At 29.3% G+C, this 24468-nt stretch overlaps 3 protein-coding genes across 4 annotated transcripts; all 3 read left to right on the forward strand.

Moving 5' to 3' along the window:
- Positions 1-811: 811 nt before the first annotated feature.
- Positions 812-1398, forward strand: LOC123887538. Its single transcript, XM_045936874.1, has 2 exons — positions 812-1061; positions 1184-1398. Exons 1-2 carry the CDS (start codon positions 812-814, stop codon positions 1396-1398), a joined length of 465 nt encoding a protein of 154 aa, XP_045792830.1.
- Positions 1399-10831: 9433 nt separating this feature from the next.
- On the forward strand, positions 10832-14600 carry LOC123887545 (replication protein A 70 kDa DNA-binding subunit E-like). The gene is made up of 13 exons (XM_045936880.1): positions 10832-11384; positions 11474-11741; positions 11827-11923; positions 12067-12188; positions 12357-12441; positions 12809-12941; positions 13090-13241; positions 13353-13473; positions 13615-13791; positions 13883-14032; positions 14134-14304; positions 14396-14536; positions 14595-14600. The coding sequence occupies exons 1-13, from the start codon at positions 11235-11237 to the stop codon at positions 14598-14600; spliced, it is 1773 nt and encodes a 590-aa protein (XP_045792836.1). The 5' UTR covers positions 10832-11234.
- A 3017-nt stretch (positions 14601-17617) lies between these two features.
- LOC123895673 (ATP-dependent DNA helicase pif1-like) lies at positions 17618-18871 on the forward strand. 2 transcript variants are annotated; one of them, XM_045946169.1, is made up of 2 exons: positions 17618-18467; positions 18580-18871. In XM_045946169.1, exon 1 carries the CDS (start codon positions 17732-17734, stop codon positions 18446-18448), a length of 717 nt encoding a protein of 238 aa, XP_045802125.1. In that variant the 5' UTR covers positions 17618-17731; the 3' UTR covers positions 18449-18467; positions 18580-18871. The 2 variants fall into 2 exon arrangements, with proteins under 2 accessions (XP_045802125.1, XP_045802179.1); XM_045946223.1 differs by having other exon boundaries at positions 18585-18871.
- The last annotated feature ends 5597 nt before the right edge of the window (positions 18872-24468 follow it).

Consider the following 24468-nt stretch of genomic DNA (forward strand, 5'->3'; position numbering starts at 1 on the left):
GGCTGTTTCTTAATTTGGTGCACCTCTTTTTTATAAGCTTAATTGGGTGTACCTTAATTATTACAGTATCTTATAAAGATGCATAGTTATTTAGAGAAAAAAAATCGATTATGATATTAGACGCGCTTTAACTCAAATTAAGATAAGAGTACAATTTAAGAATTGTCTGAAGCTTTTCTAGTGGTTGTTTAAAGAATTGATGTAGGAAAAAGATATTCAATCTTATCATGTTTTGTAACTAGTTTTTATTAACCGATAAATCCGTAGGAATCGGATTCGCATATTTTCTTTTTAGATAATTCACAAGATATATATTTCCATTTTTTCCTTAACTTTTATGTCCAAAGTACAAACAGTGAAAAATGAATTATTATAGATAAGGTTTACAAATTTTACGAACTCTCGGCATGCATGCATTTGGAATGAGATTTAGGGTTAAGAGTGTGACACATTTTGACTACTCTTGGTTGTCTCCAATAATGGTGTGCAAAAGTAAAAACTTTTATTATTGTAGATAGCATTAGGTTTTTGTTTGCAGTTTAGAAAGGAAAAGATGAACTTTAATTTAATTTGGGGGAAGGAAAAAAATAGAACAAAGAAATTCAAATTTTTCGACAAATTCTACTGGGCATACCCAAAAGGAACTAGACAAGCAATTGTAAATGCTAGCATTAATTCATCCAGAACTTGACATCACTGTGAAGTATTAATGTTAACCACTAATATGAGACTTCTGCATGGTAGTGTTGGTCATGATCTACATGAAAGGAAAACGTTATCAGATTGAGTTTTAAGAATTGATGATGGAAGTATGGGAGACATAGATGATGTTGACATTAATCCGCGTATTCCAGATGATGTTATGATACCAAGCTCGGATAATCCTATTGCCTCGATTGTTACTGCCATATATTCATCTATAACTGATAATATGAAAGATCCTATATTTTTTACTCCAAAAAATTCAATTGTTGACTTGATTAATGAGTACATGCTGTCATTGATAGACGATGAAGAGAAAGTATATTTGAGTTACGATTCTCCAGAAAATGATAACGCTGGTTTCGACAGGCCGGATGATATACTCACTCCCGAATTTTTAAATACAATTACCTGTCGGGCCTTCCAAGTTACAAGTTAAAATTGAAAGTTGAAGTTCCTGTTATGTTATTGAAAAATATAGATCCAGCTCATGGGTTGTGCAATGGAACTCGGTTGATTGTTACAAAGATGAGACAATTTATTATAGAAGGAAAGATAATATTAGGAAGCAATATAGGCGACGTTTTTATTCCCAGATTATCCTTAACACCATCTGATGTCAGAATCCCTTTCAAATTTCAACGTCGGCAGTTTCCTATCATTGTTTCATTTGCCATGACTATTAACAAGAGTTAGGGTCAGTCACTGAAAAATGTTGGAGTGTATCTTCCGAAATCAGTATTTTCGCATGGTCAGTTATACGTTGTTGTGTCAAGAGTCACATTCAGAAATGGTTTGAAGATTTTAATCGTTGATGATAACGGCATCCTTACAAATACCACTTTAAATATCGTTTATAAAGAAATTTTTCGTAATTTATAGGATTGTTTGTACTTTCATATTTATGTAAGTTGTTGGAAATAAATTAGAAAATAAATATTTTCGATTTCAACGCGTATGAATTACTTTGTTTATTAGCCAAAATAGATATTCCCTCCGTCCCAAAATATAAGCAAAAGTTGGTCAACAAAATTAAATGTATTTAGTCTAAATCTTTTTTGACTCGTTTTTTCTTATATTTTGAAACGAAAAGAGTATAATATAATTGATCTATAATTATTAACATGTGCGAAGGCACCAACATAGTGATCGGTTAATCTTGTTTGTTGTTATTTATTTACAATAATAATTAATAATGGTTGGACTTAGGAGAGTGATTATGTAACACATGAATAATAAATCTACCACAAATTCTTAAAAGGCCTTCATTGTCGGCCCTCGCCACGTATGAGCAGACTCAAAAGCTTATGACATGGGTCCTCTTATTGTCCCTTTTGTAATCACAATCCTCCAAGCTTGAGTTTCAAACCTTCAATTCCTTCTCTTTTCACTTTTCTAAGGAAAGAAAAGATTTTGCTTACGGACCCATTAGGTTTTTTTTTATCATGCGCATGTGTAATGGGCAATTAATTACAATTTCTCAAAACTTCCAAGTGGAAATGTGACTAATGTCTTAGTTGGCTGACTTATATTTACTCCTTAATTTCTCTACTCAAATTCTTCTAGACTCAAAATGTAGTTAATGGAGTCCAATGGCCTTTTGGGCCACCTCTCCAATTTTTTTTAAAAAAAAAAATAAGAAATTTTATCCAGCAAAAAGATTCCAACCTATTATTTGGTTAGCAACGATATGGAATATGGAGTATTTGGCGCAAACGCACTAACATTTTATTTAGAGGTGATATTGTAGATGTTTTCTCTTTAGAGAACCAAATCATGTATATTGCTTGGTTTTGGCGTATAGGAAGTAATGTTAATTTGGTCTTTCCCGACTGATGTAACAATCCTTTGGATTGTTTTCTTTGTATTAGGAGGATGTTTCTGAATTGTAAGAGTTGAATACCCCTTATACTTCTTATATTTAAGTAGATATAATTAGAAGTGAGTATCCAAAACGATTGGTTAGGACGCAAACTATTTTTCTTCTATTAATAATTATAATACTCAGGATAATTATATTGTACTAAGAAAGCTACATATATATTAACTGTTACCGTTGAATATTTAACTCATTATCGATTAATTTTAGCAAAATGTTATCTAAAAAAGTCACAAACTCACGATTGAAAAATATATCGACATCAAAGTATGGGTTGAAATCTTGTATTTCTCAAATCTAGGATCTGCTTTCCGATATAATCAAGGTTGTTTATGGTGGAAGGATGTTTGTAGGACGGGGTGTTCGAGGGTGGGTTGGGGGGAGGGGAATGAAAGGGTGTGAGGTTCACCGGCGAGTAGGAAGCGTTTGGCGGTGCTGTCGTGGCAACATCGGAGTGAGGTGCTGGGTTTGGAGTGACGTCGAGTGAGAACACGCGCTCTTCTTGAGTTTAAACTTGAAATTGTATTTTTTACTTTTACAAAAATACTCCTCATACATGTGTTGTCCCAATTGTTGTCACAAATGGATAATGATAAATATCGCGAAAACAGTGATCGCGAATGAATCACGAATGATATGGCACTTTCATTTTGGACCCACTTGCATAATTAATGGATTCATTATCTCTCTTCAAGTGTGTTTTGTTTCTTCTTCACTTAACTTATTCTTAATATTGCAGAAGAAATATTAAACTAACTTTACTGATTATTTGATGCTATTTGACTGTTTCTACACCTCTCTCGTCTCTCAGAACCCACCATCCGCGTCTTCCCTTCATCTTTCTTTGGCAAAAAAAAAAAACTTGCTACTCTTTCCCTCAGCTCACTAACTCCTCCGCACTTGCATCGTCTACAACAACGACACTAAGTCCATTCCTCCCTCCTTTGACGTCGCTCTCTCCCGGGCCTGAATCTTACACCGATTTCTTCGCCATCCTTTAAACACCCGGACACTCCTATCGTCTCTTCCGTCGAGCTATTTTATTTCCCGTCGACTCTGCTTCCTATAATTCTCCTCTCCCTTCACCGGAGAAAAATAGGACCTCTAATTAAAAATTCAAATAGAATTAATTCATTGCATAATGCCTCAAAGCAGTTTGATGAGCCAATTTAGAGAAGAAATTTGATAATTTTTTTTATTGAACCGGTTGTTAGCCCCTCTTTAGGTCAAGAATTTTGCTCTGTTCCTGTTAGAGCTTCACAATGAAAAAACAGAGGCAAGATTGATCCAATATTTTTTATTAATTTTTTAGATGATAAAAAAGAGTTCCACAACTGTCAAAAAGAAGAACTCCACGTTTTCAAACAAAAGAAGCGACACGCTCTAAAAGATGAGAGAAAGCCACGCGCTTCTTGAAAATTTCGTGATAAAACTTTCGCTGCATATAGCAGCACTCGTCACAAATATGATGTTCATACATATATATATATATCACTACTCTATTTTTTTTTTTTTTTTTGTACATTCACTACTCTTTTTAATATTACAAGACCTGTGCGATACTACAGATCAAATATCTATAGTAGAATCAATTGACTGTTTTTCAGGCAATTGCAATAGTGGGCCACACTTTCTATATATGTCATTATTTAAACCTAATTAGGCACATATGCTTGCTTCTCTTGATCAACTGTTTCCGCACAATATTTTGTCTCTCAATACAAGGTAACTATCAATGAAAAAAAATCAATGTAACTAATTTGGCTTAATAAGTCTATTGGTCCCGTAAAGACATTTTAGGTTTTACAAATGGTCCCTTAAAGAAAAAAGTTCGGATTGGTCCCTTAAAGAAAAAAAAAAAGACTCGGATTGGTCCCTTAAAGACATATATGTTTTCCATACTGGTCCTTTCCGTTAATTTTTAACTCCAAATATAACAAAAAGTTTCAATGGTTAAAATTTTAAAAAATTAATAAAGTTTTTGGTGGATCACTTACACTTAATGACATCCACAATTCAATCAACTAAAACTAACGTTTTTTTGTAAAAAAATTGACGGAAATGACTATTGTGAGAAACAGATGTATCTTTAAGGGATCAATCCGAACATTTTTTTTCTTTAAAAGACCATTGTGAAACTTAAAATATCTTTAAGGGACCAATAGACTAATTATGACAACTAATTTTGTCTTAGAGAGAGAGAGAGTCAAGATATAATAATCTTTAATTTGCTGGTGATCTTATAGTTAATGCTTTAGTTGCTTCACTCATAATCGTAAGTCGATAAAACTCTGTCACTTTCATGCAAATCACCATTAAACTTAAATCAATATGTTGAACTAATTGTTTTTTCAATAAGCATTATTCCAAATTTATATTGTCAGAACAAGTTGTAACTTGTAATTAATTCCGGTTTTAGTCTTTTTTTTCTTTCTATTAGTCAAATAGTTAGAAATTCCATCTTAAAGATGATAAGTGGAATGTCCAAGGTTCAAATTCCGACTCTGCATAATATATGCGATGTTCTTATCAGAGCTAAGCTCAAAGGGACAATTTTAGTCATTTTATTATCACCTGTTTATGAAATTGATTTTTCCATTTTAGAATGCTTGAGTATTTTATTTTAAATGATGTGACATGCAATATGATGACGTGGAGTAACCAACAACATAAAATCACTCTTTTAACTTATTAAAATGTGAATTTGAAATAATTTTTACTGTTTTCAATCAAGATATCATAAAAATTATTTTTAAAAAAACAAAGAAAAATCACTTTTTTTTTTCACCAGCGGTATACGGTCTACTGAACCGTCTAATTTGGTTTGACGATTAGTTCTGACATCAAGTAATTTCAGCCTTCTCCTGATCGCAATTACGGGGGATCGAACCGTGATCATTTCTACTAAGTCCTGAGTCAATCACCACTAAACCGAGTGATAAAAATCACTTTTTTGAAAAAACCAAAACAAACACACCCTCAATGTTTTAATAGACTTAGTTTAATTAATAAGAGAGTACATACAAACTATACTCTAACCCGTAAAGTACGATACCTGCTTTGAAATTGCTAAGTTGAACTTGACATTTTCACTTGTTAAAGTCAATACCCGAAATCTCACACTTGTGTACATTATAATTAGTACGTGAATTTTAATTGATGTTTATTATTTCGTTCACTCAATCCCCACAATTTCGACCATATGAATACAACCTAAGTTGTAATTATTGGTTTGATTGGTAATCCAAACTCTAAAGCGTTTCAGCCTCTAAAGCAATATAACATCTGAACCTCGCAACCTCTGAAGTTGATATATGTTCTGAAGTATAGGAGGCTCTGAAGCTCTGTTTTAGCTCTGATGCGCGTTTTTGTTTTCTTAGCTTTTAAAGGCAGTTAGTTAGTTTTGTACGGTTGTATTTTTGTTATTTTTTGTTTGTCCTAGATAGTTATGCAGTTACTTGCATTTGAAGTAACAAACTATTGTATATAAACAAACTAGACCCTTTGTGAAAGAATAAAATTTTATTTTTCCTTTATTCAATTTTCTGCTTAGTTTTTAATAAGTCATTTTCTCTCAGATTATTCATTCTTCATTCATTTCTCATTTTTCTGTGTTCTTTGTTTTTGGGTTATTTCCCCAATAGTAATAAATAAATTTCTAGATATATAATCACCTTTCTAAAATTAATTACTTAAATTTTTACATAGAACTTTCGAGAACAATATTATTCTTTTAAAACAACCTAAGTGATAAAATTGATTACGAAAATATATCATGATGACATGATCTTGTATCTCTCGGATCACAAGCATTTGGACAAGTCCTTCTATGTATATAGTCATGTTATAGCTTATGGAAATTCATCAAATTTATGTACCACTATGTCACATTGAAAGAGAACCGTGAACACAAAGTTGATACATAGAGCCTAAGAATAAAGTCAAGGTGTCCATAATTATATAATATGCATGCAATATAAAGTGGGCAAAGTCAGTATCAAGATGAGGCCAAAGAGAATCCAAGCTTCCTCGAATTTCAACTGTGGACCTGTAGTGATGTACATATGTAATGTGTCTCGTGGCTCGAGAGTTTGCGGTTAGAACATGGAATTCTAAGTATACATCACCCGTGATAGGTATATTTAGCTAAAGTTTATTTTGCTTATTTGTCCTAAAGTACTTGTTTTTAACAGTAATGTTGTGATTCTTATTTAAGAAAAGAATATTGCTAGCTAGCATATTTTTTAATTAAGCCAAATAGAGACAGTGATTATTTTTTATTTTATTTTATTGTTGTTATTATTAGTTTATTACATTGCTCCTAAGAGAAACGAATTGTAGACCAACAACATGTTAACATAAATAATAGATATTTGAGTTTTTTATTCTAAGGTATGTACTAGTCTCGACTATTGCATATATAGAAAAATTATTTATTGAAAAAATCAACCGTTTAAATAGATTTTATTATTTCAAAGATTAATTTCTGTAACTGGGCGTCTATACGTCCCTTGATTTAAAAAACACAAATAACAATGTTGGACGTATAGCGATAATCTCCAATGATGATGGGACAAAGAAAATAATTATAATTAGTGCAAGAAGTATACCCTCGTTGAAAACTTTATTATGGGAGAATATATAATTTTAATTTTTATGTTATCATCTTTGAATTAGCTACAAGAAATCTACATGAGATGGGAAGCGAACTATAATAGTACTATATATATTTTTCAATGAAAAAAAAGAATATATGGTGTTTAATATGAACCCTGAAAAATAGTTAAAATAGACAATAAATATAATATTTTATTAAAATTTACTAAAATTAATAAGATATACCTTTGTAACTGATTCATATTAGAGGCCACTAAAGAATAATTGCAGTGCTTGTACCAAAAAAAAAATTGCAATGCAAGAGAAAGAACAATATAGCAAAAAAATTGTCATCTATATATATAATTCCTAGATAGTTCTCCTACTATCCATCTTAACCCTAATCCACATCACTCACTTACATCCAATTAAATCACACAATAATGTCACATCACTTCCTTATATTATATCATTCTCATCTCTATTTTTTTTGTTTCCACATCACTTCCTTATATTATATCATTCTCATCTTTATTTTTTTTGTTTTTATATTATATCAATCTTATAATAAATAATAAAGAATTATGCTTCTCCAATTATCCAAAAATTGATGTCACAAGATGTTACAGTTTTCTACATTATTATTGAATTATATCTCTCCAATTATCCAAAAATTGATGTCACAAGATGTTACACTTTTCTACATTATTATAACATTCCTTAGTGACAATGAAGATGAACATAGTTGGATTCTCTTTCAACATTTATCCCATTTAAATGTCAACCGTTTTCATAGAAACAACAAAGAGTTTATAATTTAGTCACACAAAAAAACACGAAGAGTGTATACATTAATATTGACTTAATTACATTATAATTGTAGAGAAGAGTGAAGGTTATGCAAAAAATTAGGTTATGGGATTGAAATATATAACCATTATCATTATCATATTTCATTCAATTTTGATGGTCCCTACTCATTCTCTATACATATAGGTATATATATATTGGTTGGAGGAAGTGATAAGTACACCACTTTTATATTATTATTATTATTATTATTATTATTTTCATTTTATAATACTTATTGTTACAATTTATACGAATAATTTTTTAACATTATAATATAAAATACAACATAACACATGTGCATCGCACGAGTGTGAGACTAGTATATACCAATGATCAATAAATTATCCATGACAAAAAAAAAGTATTTATTCAAAAAATATCAATAAATTAATATTTGTTCGAAATAACAAATTAAAATCGAGAATTTAGATATTTTTTCAACCTCTTTCTTTGATCTTTTCACGTCATTCTGAAATTTGCAATAAAAAAGGAAATCTAATAAGTAGCCAATGATATGACCACAAAAAAGATTCTACAATTAATATTTTAATGGGAATCAACAACTTGTGCTATCAATGATGAACTACGGCATACAAATATTCAACAAAAACTAGAACTTTCACTCATGCGGTGCATGAGTCTAATTAGGTGTAATATGTAACAATAAAAAATAAAATACAAAAATTCTAAGAGCATTTTCAATAAGAGTAGTATATGGAATTTCATGGACTAATTATTCTATATTTGTTTATGTGTTTATTTTATATTTTATATATTTTTTAAATAATTTTTGAACCCCATCGTTTTGTTTACTTATTAAAAAAAATTGCTGATAACTAAAGGTTAAAAAATTGATGATAATTAATGGTTAAAAAAAATTAAAGACGTAATCAATAACATAAACTTAAGTAGACATCCATAAATAAATAAAAATTGTGATTAATTCCGCTGTTCAAATTTATTGAAAACAGAGTTAACATATTAGGATTCCTAAATTCTTTCATAATTGAAGCACATGTTTTAGCGGTTGAAAGATTTTATTGTAAGTAAGAGATGCAGGTTCGATGACAAATCTGTATATTTTTAATATAAAGTTGCAATAAAAAGAAAGAGAAAATGAGGGGAAAAAAATTTGGTTTAGGGTTAGCTTATGTTAGCAAGCTTATAATATAAGAGATTATCGGTTTTTAATTGTTTAAATTGTGCAATGAAAATTGATGGTGCTTAATTGTCGTATGAAATCTTTCCTATGAAAATTGATGGAGCTTAACACTTTGTGGACATAATTTAAATCACAATTGGTCTGCTAGTGCATATTATATCAATAGATCATCGGTTAATATTAAATCTGCAATATTAAAAACAAAATAATGAATGTGATTAGTGACATGACTATGGTTGTGTTTGGTTGTATCGCAAAAAAAATTGATTTAGTAGAATTGAGTTTGATAATAACTTTCCAAATTACACGTGATAATAACTTTCCAAATCTCACATGATAATTATTCTCTAAATTTATGATCCAGTAGAAAAAAAATCATTGATCAGGAAAGTCATAAAAATATTTCGTGATGAATAATATTTAACATTATAATATAAAATACAACATAACACATGTGCATCGCACGGGTGTGGGACTAGTATATACCAATGATCAATAAATTATCCATGACAAAAAAAAGTATTTATTCAAAAAATATCAATAAATTAATATTTGTTCGAAATAACAAATTAAAATCGAGAATTTAGATATTTTTTCAACCTCTTTCTTTGATCTTTTCACGTCATTCTGAAATTTGCAATAAAAAAGGAAATCTAATAAGTAGCCAATGATATGACCACAAAAAAGATTCTACAATTAATATTTTAATGGGAATCAACAACTTGTGCTATCAATGATGAACTACGGCATACAAATATTCAACAAAAATTATAATATATCATAAATCGTTAGTTGGTTCATTGTTAATCTTAATACTATACATTTGAGGCTTATTTTCTAAGCCTCATTTAATGCAAATTTTCAAATGCTTTGCTCACATTCATCCTCACATATTTGTATTTATTGCTCAATTTCAAATGTTTTGCTCACAATCATCCTACAATATTTGTATTGAATATAGATATTTAAAAAGGAAATATGTTAACTAATTTTTTTTCCGAGATTTGTCACAGCATCTGTATTATGACCGAGATTTGTCACTAATTGTAGGATATACTATAAAACAGGAATATATGAGATTGCTCACTAATAATATGTAGTTTTTTTTTTCCGGAAATTGTTATTAATTAATTATATAATTTTTTTTTACACAAAAAATTCAAATAATCAAATATATAATAATATAATAATATATAAAAGGGAATTGATTATTTACATTCAATACAAATTGATATTGATAGGCATAATTTTTTTCTTCCGGCAATTGATTATTCTATATATTGACATTCATATATTTGTCCATTTAATTTAATTTTTTTTTTCCGGAAATTTGTCACAACATCTGTATTATATTGATAGACATAATATGTAGTTTTTTTTTTTCGGAAATTGTTATTAATTATTTATATAATTTTTTTTTACACAAAAAATTCAAATAATCAAATATATAATAATAATAATATATAAAAAGGGAATTGATTATTTACATTCAATACAAATTGATATTGATAGGCATAATTTTTTTTTTCTGGCAATTGATTATTGATTATTCTATATATTTTTTATTTTTTTTTTGGTTTACTATTATTCTATATATTTACATTCATATATTTGTCCATTTAATTTAATATGTAATTATGTTTATAAAAAGTAATACTAATGTGGTGATCCTATTTCATAGCAATCAAAGCTGTCAAATTGTGGCACAATAGTATTAAAAAGGAAATATGTGGGGAAGATTGTTGCTTATAGTTTTTATGCTTTTTTTTTTGGATCGCAAATATGTGGGGATGGTATGGATAAAGTCATTGTTTGTGTCTTGATTCAAATCATGTGCATAAAACATTCCTAAATTTTTATTAGGGTAATTTAAAAGGAAACATTTAATTTGACCAAATTACTCATATGTCCTTTTTTTTCACTATATATAGGACCTTAATCTCAACCCTAAAACTCACCATTTCTCAATTCTCTTCTCTTTAGTTATAGTTATATCTCTTTGTTTATTTTCATTGTTTTTTATTTACTTGAATTTTTAAGAAAATGCCTCCAAAATATAATTCTATTTCTGAAATTTCTCCATCCAAAGAAACATGGAATGTATTGGTTAGAATTGTTCTCATGTGGTTTGTTAAAGATATGAATAGAGATGCGCTGCTGTATTCTTTAGAAATGGTTTTGATGGATAAGAAGGTTTATTCACATCTTGATTTTCAATTTATTTTTTAAATTTTTTAAGCAATCATATCTAACTTTTTGTTTTTTTTTTTTGTGTATTCTAGGGTGAAAAGATCCATGCAACAGTTCGAAGAACATTAATTTACAAATATGAAAAGGAACTCACTGAGGGTCATGTGTATTCCATAAGCAACTTTAGTGTTGCCACTAATGTGGGATCATATAGAACCACCAATCATGCCTATAAAATTAATTTTCAATTTGGAACTAAAATCAAAAAATTTGATGACAAGTTGATACCTGCTAATATATACATGATCAGTGAACCTCATAAGATTTTTAATGATAACTATGATACCGATTATTTGATTGGTTTGTCTATAATATATACTTAGCATAAAATTAAATAAACTTTCGTTTGTCTATAAAACTAAGACCTTTCTATGTGATATAATAGATGTGATGGGAGTCTTGAAAGCTGTGGGTGTTGAAAAGGTTTATTCTCGAAATGGAAGCGAATCAAAGATGATTCCTATAGAGCTGAACTACGATGGGTATATATATATATATATATATATATATATATATATATATATATATATATATATATAGATTTTAATAACCGTTATCATTAAAATAATATTTTATACTTTAATGTTGATTTCAATTGTTACTGACTTATGTCTTTATATATCAGATTCTGTTTCAAAGTTACACTCTTTGGACCTTATGCGGACGAGTTGAACGCTTTTATCGCATCTGGTGAAGCAGATAATGCTGTCGTTGCTGTTTTGTTGGCCAAAGTCAAAATGTTCCAAGGTAATATCATTCATGTAATATACTATCACTAACTTATATATATATATATATATATATATATATATATATATATATATATATATATATATATATATATATATATATATATATATATATATATATAAATGTTAAATAATTGACTGATATGATTTTATTTTGAATTTTTAGGTCAACTAACTATTCAAAACACCATATATGCCACTAAACTGGTTTTCAATCCTGTTTACACATCTGTCGTTGATCTCAAGAAAAGGTAGCAATAATTAAATTATTAATTTCAAATTAATTTTCATATATATTTTTTGTTTTATTATTAAAAAATTTATTTTTAATAAAAACAAGTAACTTTTTTGTGCTAGATTCATTTCCATCTCTTATCCTTTGATATACGTATTTGATTTTTTATTTTCGTATAAATTTTGCCCATATTAATATGAGATTTTTTTTAAATATGAAGTTTTGTTACCATATATATTAATATGAGATGGATCTGTTCACTCCAACATGAAAAAACTAAAAATTTCACGAATATAGTAACCTCAATATATTCATACCAATTTAAAAATGGCTTATATACTATCCGACTAAAAAGTCAGAGATTTAATATATCTATTTTGTAGGATGCTTGGGAAAAGTGCTACTCCATCACCTGGTATTTCTCTATTAAAAGATACTTCTAAAGTTAGCAATGAGGATGATTTTCTCAATTTGACGCCGATGGCAACTATTGAGGGAGTTAAGGATTGTAGTGTGGTAAGGGTAACAACATATTGTAGTACACAATTGATAATTAAAAACTCTGTATTTTCCGGTGTTTATATATAATTTAAATTGGTCTTATTATTCTATATTATTTTTATATGTGCCGTAAATTTTTTTGAGATTATCAAAAACATTTCAGGAAAAGACATTTGCTGTATTTGGTACGGTGAAGTTTATCGATGGTTCTGAATGGTGGTACACTGCGTGCACCTGTAATAAAAAAGTTTATCCAGATGAGCGTATGTACTTTTGTCCTAAGTGCAACAAGCATGTCATCAACGTCTCTCCAAGGTTATTTTCATATTATTATTTTTATTATTATTATTATTATTATTATTATTATTATTATTATTATTATTATTATTATTATTATTATTAATCTATGTTTCACTATAAACTTAGGTACATGATTAAGGTCAAAGTTATTGACCATACTGATTCTGCTACCTTTCTCATTTTTGATCGTGATGCTACCGATCTATTCAATAAATCTTGTGCTGATATGATCGAAGTTTTTGGGATGGTATATATATTAAATTAAATTTATTTAATTCTTTTATAATTTTTTATTATAGGTTTGGTATGCAAATATGTTATTTAATTTTAATTTTTTTTATAAACTTTGTACTTTATGACTCATTTTTATCTTTATTGTTTAACTTAGGGTAATTTGGCCGATATTCCAGAAGAGATTGGTGATCTGGTTGATAAGTCATATCTTTTTAAGGTTGAAACCAATGTTGATCCTTCTGGCATGTACGAAAAATCTTTTAAGGTCAAGAAGATTGTGGCCGACCCTGTTTTGATTGAAAAGTTCAAAGCTAAATATGTAGAATCTTTGGTTAGTGAACCGTATAAAGTATCGTTTTTTAATAAAGTTAAACATTAAATATCTATAATCATATGTAACTATTAAATTTGGATTATTTTAGAAAAATAACATCGCTGGTGATGAGGGTGTTGTTGATGCTGAAGACACAAATGTGGTTGGTGATGATGGAATTTTGAATCATACTAAACGCGACAATGTAGTTGATGGTGTAAGTCTGAAGGACGATAATACAACTGCTGAGGTGACTCAGGTATTAACTAAAGTTGTAGAGTATACTTTATTTATTTGTTTAATATTTATTTTAAATCACCATAGGTTGTATTATACTAAATTTATTGTTTTACCCTACAGAATCTGATGGCAAAATTTTCTGAAAGTTCTGCTGTTGAATCTACTAAGCACGCTGATGCTGAAAATGTGGAAAACACCATAGATCCAACAAAGGACATTGGGCTAATTACTCCAGCGAAGCAATCCCACGCTTTGGTGGAAAAGTTCAAAGCTACATATGTAGAATCTTTGGTTAGTGAACCGTATAAATTATCGTTTTTTATTAAAGTTAAACATTAAATATACATAATCGTATTTAACTATAAAATTTGGATTATTGTAGAAAAATAACATTGCTGGTGACGAGGGTGTTGTTGATGCTGAAGACGCAAATGTGGTTGGTGATGATGGAATTTTGAATCATACTGAACGCGACAATATAGTTGATGGTGTAGGTCTGAAGGACCATAAAACAACTGCTGAGGTGACTCATATAGTTGATGGTTTAGGTCCGAAGGACGATAAAACAGTTGATGGTGTAGGTCTGAAGGACGATAAAACAGCTGCTGAGGTGACTCATATAGTTGATGGTGTAGGTCTGAAGGACGATAAAACAACTGCTGATGTGACTCAGGTATTCACTAAATTTATAGGGTATACTTTATTTATTTGTTTGATATTTATTTTAAATCACCATATGTTGTTTTATATTAAATTTATTGTTTTTCCCTACAGAATATGATGGCCAGTTTTTCTGAAATTTGTGCTGCTGACTCTACTAAGGACGCTGGTGCTGAAAACACAATAGATCTAACAAAGGACAGTGTGCTAATTACTCCAGCAAAGCGATCCCATGCTGCCACTCAAGATGGTGCATCTGTGTTCAAGTTGAAAAAGCAGATAAAGATTGAGAAGGATTGATTACTTTTTCAAAATTCTTTTTTTTCGTATGATTTTCTGGTGTTTAGTTTTTCAACATTATTTGTAGAACTATTTTGGTTTGCTTTTCTTCAGATACATCATTTTAAAATGGTGTAGACTATGTTATGAATAATTGTTGAGTAATTTTATCATGGTTGGCAGGATATTTGGTCATCGTATTTTTTCTGCCGGTTTGATTCACGTATAATTTTTTTGATTGATATCATATTTTTCTTCAAAGTAAATATACACAAATTTAATGAACAAAAACGTTGTTTAGAATAACACTAATTATGTGTTTTAATATATAATTAGTATGAATCATAAATTAAATATTGACATATACTTTTTCCAAAAAAATACCTCATTTAGAATATTTACTTGAAAAGTATATTTGACATGGGATTTTCCAATGGCTGATATATCAAAAAGATCAGAAATTGCATGTATCTAATATTCGTATGCCTATATTTAGACTTTTCTATATGTAGTTTCATGTATTTACTATTCATATGCCTATATTTGGACTTTTTTAATACTTTGAATAATTTAGCATAATAAATCTCCATTTTTTTTGTCTTTAATTAAAATATTTCTATTTTCATGATAAAAACACACGTTTTTCAAAAAAGGTAATTCCACATTTTCATTAGAAAAAAATTAAATATTGACATGAGATTTTTCATTACTTAACTATTTATATAAGAGATTCTTTGAATTTTTTCTTTCAACTTTTCTTAACTATTTTTAGGAATCCAATGGCTGATATATCAAAAAGATCAGAAATTTCATGTATCTAATATTCCCATGCCTATATTTGGAATTTTCCATAAGTAATTGCATATATTTAATATTCGTATGCCTATATTTGGACTTTTTAAATACTTTGAATAATTTATTTATTAATAAATCTCCATTAATAACGAGAACCAATATTCGCTAATTTATTTAATCAACTAGAATATATTATAATTATAATAATTACATATGAACAAAAGATAGACGGACAACAAGCTGCACCTCTAAATTTTTTTGGTTAGCAAATCGCAATCTCCATTTATATTGTATTTAGTTAAAATATTTCTATCTTCATTCCAATATCATACGTGTTTACAAAAAAAAATTCTTACATCACATGTTTTTCAAAAAAGGTAATTCCACATTTTCATTAAACAAAAAAAGGAAATTCCACATAACATTTTCCTTTTTATGTTATTGTCCGATCTATAACAGAAATAGAAAAATGTATATATATAGTTTATATAATTCAATTGGGAATTTTATTCAATATGTTGATCTAATATTTTATTTCTTTTTTTTTTTTGGGTTCAAGATTTTTAGAGACTGACTCCATGTCTCCTGACTGCTGTCAATCGATAATTGAAATTAACGATAAGAAGAAAAAATGGTGTTTTTTGGCAAGAATTCTTAGGCTTTGGAAATCATGGGATTCAAATAACTCTGCAGTGCCTCTAACAGTCGACATGGTCCTAATGGACTCTTACGTGAGTTTTATAAATATTTTGTGTTATTACTCTACTATATGTATTGAGATTTTATGCGTTTAATCATTCTTTTCTTTATTTGTATTATTTTTTATTGAATATATAAAGGGTCATAAAATAGATGCAAATATTGGGGGAGAGTTCATTCCAAAATTTCACAGTTCATTGAGAGAAGACGATGTGTACATCATGTGCAATTTTAATGTTACTCTTAATCATCTGGATGTTAAGACAGCCGCTCACAAGTATTATCTGAACTTCACGAAGCATACAAAGATCAAAAAGGTTGACGATGACTTCGTACCCATATACTCATATTTTTTTACTCATCCACAAGTGTTTCTTTCACCGAATTATAGATCAGAAGAATTGGTTGGTGAGTTTGAATTTATTTATTTCATTTACTATAAAATGTATTTTATGAAAAGAATTGATAATAAAACTATTTTGCTTATTTAATATTTAAGATGTAATTGGGATGCTTGCTAAAGTTGAAATGGAAGATGATAATTTCATTGACGGCGAAATGAAAAAAGTAGTCTCGATGGATTTAGCAAAGGACGGGTTTGTTTTTATTGTCAATTATTTATTTATTTTTTTAATAAATAAATAATGTAAAGTACTCCAAATTTTTAACCCAATACATCAAGTTTTTTTTTTCTTTTATTTTTTTTATATTTTGGGATGGAGAGAGTAACTTATTAATCTTTATGTTTTGTTTAGTTATCGATTTAAGTGTATTCTACGTGGCCATTATGTGGACAAGCTGATTAATTTTTTAAAGTCTGATGCATCCGACAGTACATGTGTTGTATTGCTTTTTGGAAGGATGAATTTTTGGAAAGGTATCACATAACCCTCACCGTGTAATTTTAATAAGGCTTCGATGCTTAAACAAAATTCAACATAACTAAATTATAATTCAGGTATACCTACTGTTCAGAATTTCGGACAATATACAAGGGTGTTATTCAATCCAAATATTGATGCCGCTGCAGAATTGAAGCAAAGGTTTATAGTTTTCTCCTATTTACAGTATATACACGGAGTAGTTTGGAATGCATTTTATGTTCACTTAATAAAATATGTCTTTTATATCTATAGAATACTGGACAGAACAATTTCTATCAATTGCAGATTTTGGTAAATGGATACTATCAATTGGTGACGGTGATGACAATGCAGATGGAGATGGTCAGAGCAATATTAAAATCCCTGAAGACTTGCTTATAACTGATACTACAAATCCGTTGATGTCTTTGGTCGATTTTGTATATCCAAACTTTCTGGATAATATTAACAATCCACAATTTTTTCAAGAAAGAGGAATTCTTGCCCCGACTCTTGAATCAGTTGAGTATGTTAATGATTATCTTATGTCACTGATTCCCGGTGATGAGAGAGAGTTTTTAAGCTCTGACTCCTGTGTTCGATCAGATGAAAATTCCGAGATTCAAGGAGATTGGTTCACAACAGAATTTTTAAATGATATCAAGGTTTCGGGGATTCCTAATCACAAGTTGAAACTAAAAGTGGGATGTCCTGTTATGCTCCTGAGAAATGTTGATCAGGCAAAAGGTTTATGTAATGGTACGAGGTTAACAGTGACCCACCTAGGGAAGAAAAGTATAAGTGCTACGGTCATTACAGGAAAAAATGCGGGGGATAAAATATTTATTCCTAGATTTGATTTGCTACCAAGTGATCCTGGCCTACCATTTAAATTTAAGCGTAGGCAATTTCCAATAACTCTTTGTTTTGCAATGACCATCAATAAAAGTCAAGGCCAGTCTTTATCTCATGTAGGCATTTATCTTCCGAAGCCCGTTTTCACTCACAGACAACTTTATGTTGCTGTCTCTCGCGTTACATCTAGAAAGGGATTGAAGTTGTTGATTTTGGATGAAGATGATAATATTTGTAGTGAGACCACAAATGTTGTCTATCGCGAAGTTTTTCAGAACGTATAAAGATTTCTAAACTTTTCAGGTTATTTCTTAACACTATAATATACTATTAATGTTCCTTAAATTTCATTTATTATTATTTGTGTATTTTTTTTCTAACTTCGTATTTTTTTTTCACATCATTTTTTTTGCAGTTCAGACTATTATGAATAACAGATGACTATTATGAAACACGCTTCAAAATAATATGTTGAAGTTTCAAATAGTGTTGACAATTGTTTTATTTATTTCTCCTGTTGAATCGTTTTTTTTATAAGAAAACATTTATATTTTGTTAAGGTGGATTATGTATAAGTGGTATACACAACCAACTACAGTGATATAAAAATAACTTTCATCGATATTATGCGAAGATGCATCGAGATGTGTGAGCTCATGTAGCACAAATCCGTTATTACTTTAAATGAGATTCACCGTTTGATGATATATTTTTGTTAATGGTGTCAATAAATCGTAAGTTTGATTTCCTAAAATTTGACCATTAGTTTAGATATCACGAAAAGAAATTATATGAGTTATTTGATTTTCTAAAAATCGACCATTATTTTTTATCATGCGTTTTTTGTTACTCTATTCATCATAATTTTTATTTATGTTGTAAACAAAAATAAGTAAATTTTTAAAGTTTTGCCCCCGTGCTTGGCACGGGTATCATACTAGTTGCATTCAAACACAAGAAACAATCATATAAGGGATTCTATTTTTGTTGATTAAGCCTTTTCTTAAACAATGTATTCTTCCTCTAATTCTGGACAAATCTCCCGCAACTGTAATCGGAAGAGGACCGGAAACACTTGATGTAAAAACTGACCGCCGAACCAGATTAGGCGGTACAATGGACTGGATAAATTATTTAGATTAGACGAGTAATTCATGTTTAAATTATTTAGGTCCATGTTTGTGTGCGGATAAATTAAAAAACAAAGGTTAAGAAATGTGCAAGTAGAAGAAAAACAATTTAATTCTTTTTGTACGATTATAAAGTATTTGTATATTGATCATAGAAAAGAACAATGAATTGCAGAGATGATGGAGAACATTTAAAGACTATACTGAAAGAATATGAATTAAGTTCCTTCTTCACCGGATCTCGTCTTTAATCTTTTCATGTCATTTTCGTTTTGGATTTCCACTTACATGTCTAAAATCTTATCATTTAGCATAAAGCTTTGTATTCTATGATAGTTTATATTTATATACATATTCTTTTTTCTTTTTTCTTTTTTAATAAATATTTATATACATATTCTTCTTCCACTTCTTTTGTTTTTATTTCAAAAGTATATGAATTTTATGACTTAATAAAGTTAAAAATAAACTTAGCTAAAAAATAAACTATTTTTTTGATAAATAAAATTATTAACAAGAAGTATATATAAGAGGTACTCCAATAGAAATATAATTTTTTTTTCTTAAATTAGGTATCCGATCAAGGATCGACTAATCTGATTGTCCATCCTACTACTAGACTAAGGCTCTATTTAAAACCAGACTAAGGCTCTGTATAAATTAATCTACCGAAATTGATACCAGAAACAATCGAACATAAGATTTTGAGAGGAGCCAACTTTAATGTCTCGATCCAAATATAAAAATTAAATATTTTCAAAAACACTAACTTATTATAAACATTTACATCAATATGAGAACTGTAGACTAGATCCTCTAATCACATCAATAACCCAAATTGAAGATCCTAAAATAATGTTGTTTCTCACAAACCAAATACTTTAAACCACCAAATATCGACATCTCTTTTAAGTTTCTTCTTACCAACCTCCCTATGGACTAAATAGTGACAATAAAAAGAGGAAGGAAAGACCATTGTGAAACCAAGTCAACCATAAAAACAGATCCGTAAATAATAAGAAAGTAAGAAATAAAATGGAATCTTACTTTTGCAATTCTTGATTTTTAGTTATCATTAGTTATGTTTAAAAAAAAAAATAGTATATTTATTAGTCAATTTAATTCTCCTTTAGTATATTTTTTTTATTTTTATATTTAAAAGGAGTTTATTGCCAATACTCAATTATAATTCCATTGCAGTAAAAAATATATATAATGCCGTTAATTGTCCCATAAAACAATGAAGTATTGGTCCAGTGGTGATTTACGCTGGATTTTGTAGGAATGATCACAGTTCGATCATCCGCAACTGCTACAAAATCCTACAAAATTCGATTAATTAGTGTTTACGGTTGTGTACAGCGAGTGTCTAGTTTGTGCCGCGAAATTAAGAAGAGAAGAGAAAAAGGGAAACAGATTGTGCGATTGTATATATTGCACTATACTATAGTAGTCAAAACACATGCCGTTTTTGAATGAGTAGTTCAACTAGAAAAGGCACGTACTTTTTTCACTATTCATCACAACATATTCATTCCTCACGTCTCTCTCAAACAACGACCTCGCATGTATATATTTCCTTTCATGTTTTCTGTATATATTTCATGCCATTTGGCTGCTTTTCAGCTTCATATAGTGGAACTAAATATGACACAAACAAAACTCTGTTATTCAAAAATATGTTAATGAAACATCTGTTCAAAATTCAAATCGTATCTCAAAGACTCAAACAATTGTTTGAAAATTTTTACTTATCTTTTGGAGAATTTAATTATTGTGGACAAAGAGATGAAGCCTTGTGTATATTTTAAATTTTAACTACTTAATAATTAATATATAGTAATTAGTTTTTTTGACGAAGTTAATTACTTCATTATGCTGTTTTCGGCTTTTATATAGTAGAACTAAATATATATATGACAAACAAGCAAAACTTTGATATTCGAAAAAAAAAGAAAAGATTAAGACGATAATTTAAGTTTGAATACCGACTCGAATAATTGTTGAGCAAACTTTACTTACCTCTCAACTAAATTTCAGGTTAACATGACCCGAAGATGAAGTCTTTTACCATTAGATAGCCTTGGCTAGTTGGCTACTCTTATTTTGGAATCAGTCTGTATTTATTTTATAAAGAGTTAGTCTTTTTTCTCTATAAAACAAGTAAAAGCCTAAAAAAGAGTTTTAATTTTTTTTTATTATTGTAGTATTTTACACGGTCTTTGATTTGTGTTGTATGGTCATCAATTGAAGGAATAGTGACATAATTTGGTCACTTTTCATGCATTACGTATGCTTTTCTTTTTCTTTTTCTTTTTTTTTTGATAAAAAATGCATTACGTATGCTTATGCCTTATAGTGAAAGATTACGACACAAGTTACTATAACATAAAATTAAATTATCATGTAGTAAAGTTCTACTTTTTAAAAAAAAACCATATTTATATAATATCAAATTTTTAGTTTTATATTTTTCTAAATTTTTATTTTTTATTTTGATATAACCCACAAAACAACTGTCTAACTGTATGTTTATTTTTAACTAAGCTCTACATAAACCCATACATGTCACGCTATCATTATTCTTTGATGGCTAATAAAACATTATTATTTGAGGAACATATAACTCAGTACTTCCTTAGTTATAGAAGTAATTGGTTTAGATACAAGTGTCCTTATTGTAGAAACATGCCAATATTCTTGAAAACATATATATCATCATCGTCAAAACTTGGTATAGTCAATGCAACTATAAAAACATGAGTTTAATAATGTATTTTTTGTTTTTACATGTACGGTATGAGTCATCATCATTTACGGGATATGTAGAAAAAAATTCATCTATATACATTTACAAAATTATATATGGACTTAAAACTCGAAATCACGAGAAATTATAGTTTCATCAAGAATGGACAAGCAAAAAGAGGTGATCACCAACATGTTATAAAAGACTATTAACAGATAACCAATGAAGAATTTTATTTTAGAGAAAAATTGCAACAGATCAAATTATTTGAAGTTTCAACGGCTCCGCAACCACATGTACATAATATCGAACTAGTCATTCCTAGAATAACCAAATTATATTTTGTTAGAAACCTATGATTTAATAACCTTCAAGCAAAAAGACACACATTTGGTTTCATATAACGTCATTATGGGCAACCACTGAATAACTTGTATCATGATGAGGGAACCACCTCTAGTGATTTGGTGCATTAGCCTGCAGGAAAAAATATCCAAAGTGCATACCACTCCGTACGTGTCTCCTTCTCCGACACAGAAAAACACCGACACCATCTAACGCCCCCCCCCCCCCCCCCCCACTACCCCACACCCCACCCCCCGCGCGTATACACACCTGCCACCGAAATGTTTTTATCATTCATTAACTCAAACAATCTACTAAATCTAATATTAAAGGTCTATCACCTAGCCATATTTATCTCTTCAAATATCAGTTTGTTCCCTATTATCCACCTTCATACTTAAGTTGTCTTAAAATCACCGAACAACACTCAAACCAATCTTTTCACTAACGTAACACAAATAGCCTTCCACCAAGTAGACACATTCCTCCCTCCATCCCTCACCCGCCCATCTCCACGCCATATTTTGCAACCAATATCTTATATCACGACCCCTCGTGTTCAACCAACAACCTCCAACTCCATTTTTTTAAGAGATCAATTAAATTATCTACCCCTTCATACTTCAATCCTCCAACTTCGCTATCGAGATTTAATTTGACTTAATGGATAATAAAGGATAATATATTTGGTATAAGGAAATTAATTTTTTGTACAAACATATATAAGAAAATCAATTAAAGTAATGAGTTGTGTATAATGTTTTGACACATTCATTTAATCATATTTTTATACCATGATGCTTTTTTATATTTTTTTCCATTTTAAATGTGAAGAAATACAAAATCTCGTGTTTAAACTTACGTCATTAAATATGAGCATTCTTGCAATGTATCAATTAAAATATACTTACGAGATTAACAAAGTGCACACCACTCCGTACATGTCTCCTTCTCCCACACAGAAAAACACCGACACCATAACCCCCCCCCCCCCCCCCCTTCCCACGCGCGCGTATACTCAACCGCCACCGAAATAATATTTTTACCATTCATTAACTCAAACAATCTACTAAATCTAATATTAAAGGTCGGTCATCTAACCATATTTCTCTCTTCAAATATCAGTTTGTTCCCTATTATCCACCTTCATACTTAAGTTATCTTAAAATCACCGTACAACACTCAAATCAACCTTTTCTCTAATGTAACACAAATCCTTCCACCAACTAGGCACATTCCTCCCTCCATCGCTCACCCGCCCATCTCCACGCCATATTTTGCAACCAATCACGACCCCTCTTGTTCAACCAACAACCTCCAACTCCATTTTTTTAAAAGAGATAAATTAAATTATCTACCCCTTCATACTTCAATCCTCCAACCTCGCTATCAAGATTTAATTTGACTTAATTGATAATAAAGGATAATATATTTGGTATAAGGAAATTAATTTTCTTGGACAAACGTATATAAGAAAATCAATTGAAGTAATTAGTTGCGTATAATGTTTTCACACAATCATCTAATCATATTTACTATGACGTTTTTTATATTTTTTTTCATTTTAAATGTGAAGAAATATAAAATCTCGTATTTAAACTTACGTCACTACATATGAGCATTCTTGCATCATATCAATTAAATTATACTTACGAAATTAACAAATATATAGTACGATAAATTTTGATTAGATGATCTATAAAAAGTTTTCCATTGTTAATACAATCTTTAAATATAATAAATTATAAATTATATATTACAATTATATCTAAAAATACAACGTGTTTTTTTAAAATGTTTAAAGTTTCCATTCATCGTATCCAATTCTCACATCTCATAAGAATAATTATTTGAAATTTATTTATTAATGCAATATGACACTCTAATTTTGGACTAATGCTGACGCCATCACACAAATACGTCGTCACAGTTTCTTTCTTCCTTTCTTTCATTCTAGACGGTTGGTAGGGTCCATTAGTCAAAGGGTGTCGGTGGGTTTACAACCGTCTTTTTTCTTATCCAAACTTTCTTCATTTTATTACTTTCCCGAATCTGATTCGTTCTCTTAATTTCAAAATTA

Source organism: Trifolium pratense, linkage group LG1 (assembly GCF_020283565.1).
Source record: "Trifolium pratense cultivar HEN17-A07 linkage group LG1, ARS_RC_1.1, whole genome shotgun sequence".
Classification (NCBI taxonomy): domain Eukaryota; kingdom Viridiplantae; phylum Streptophyta; class Magnoliopsida; order Fabales; family Fabaceae; genus Trifolium; species Trifolium pratense.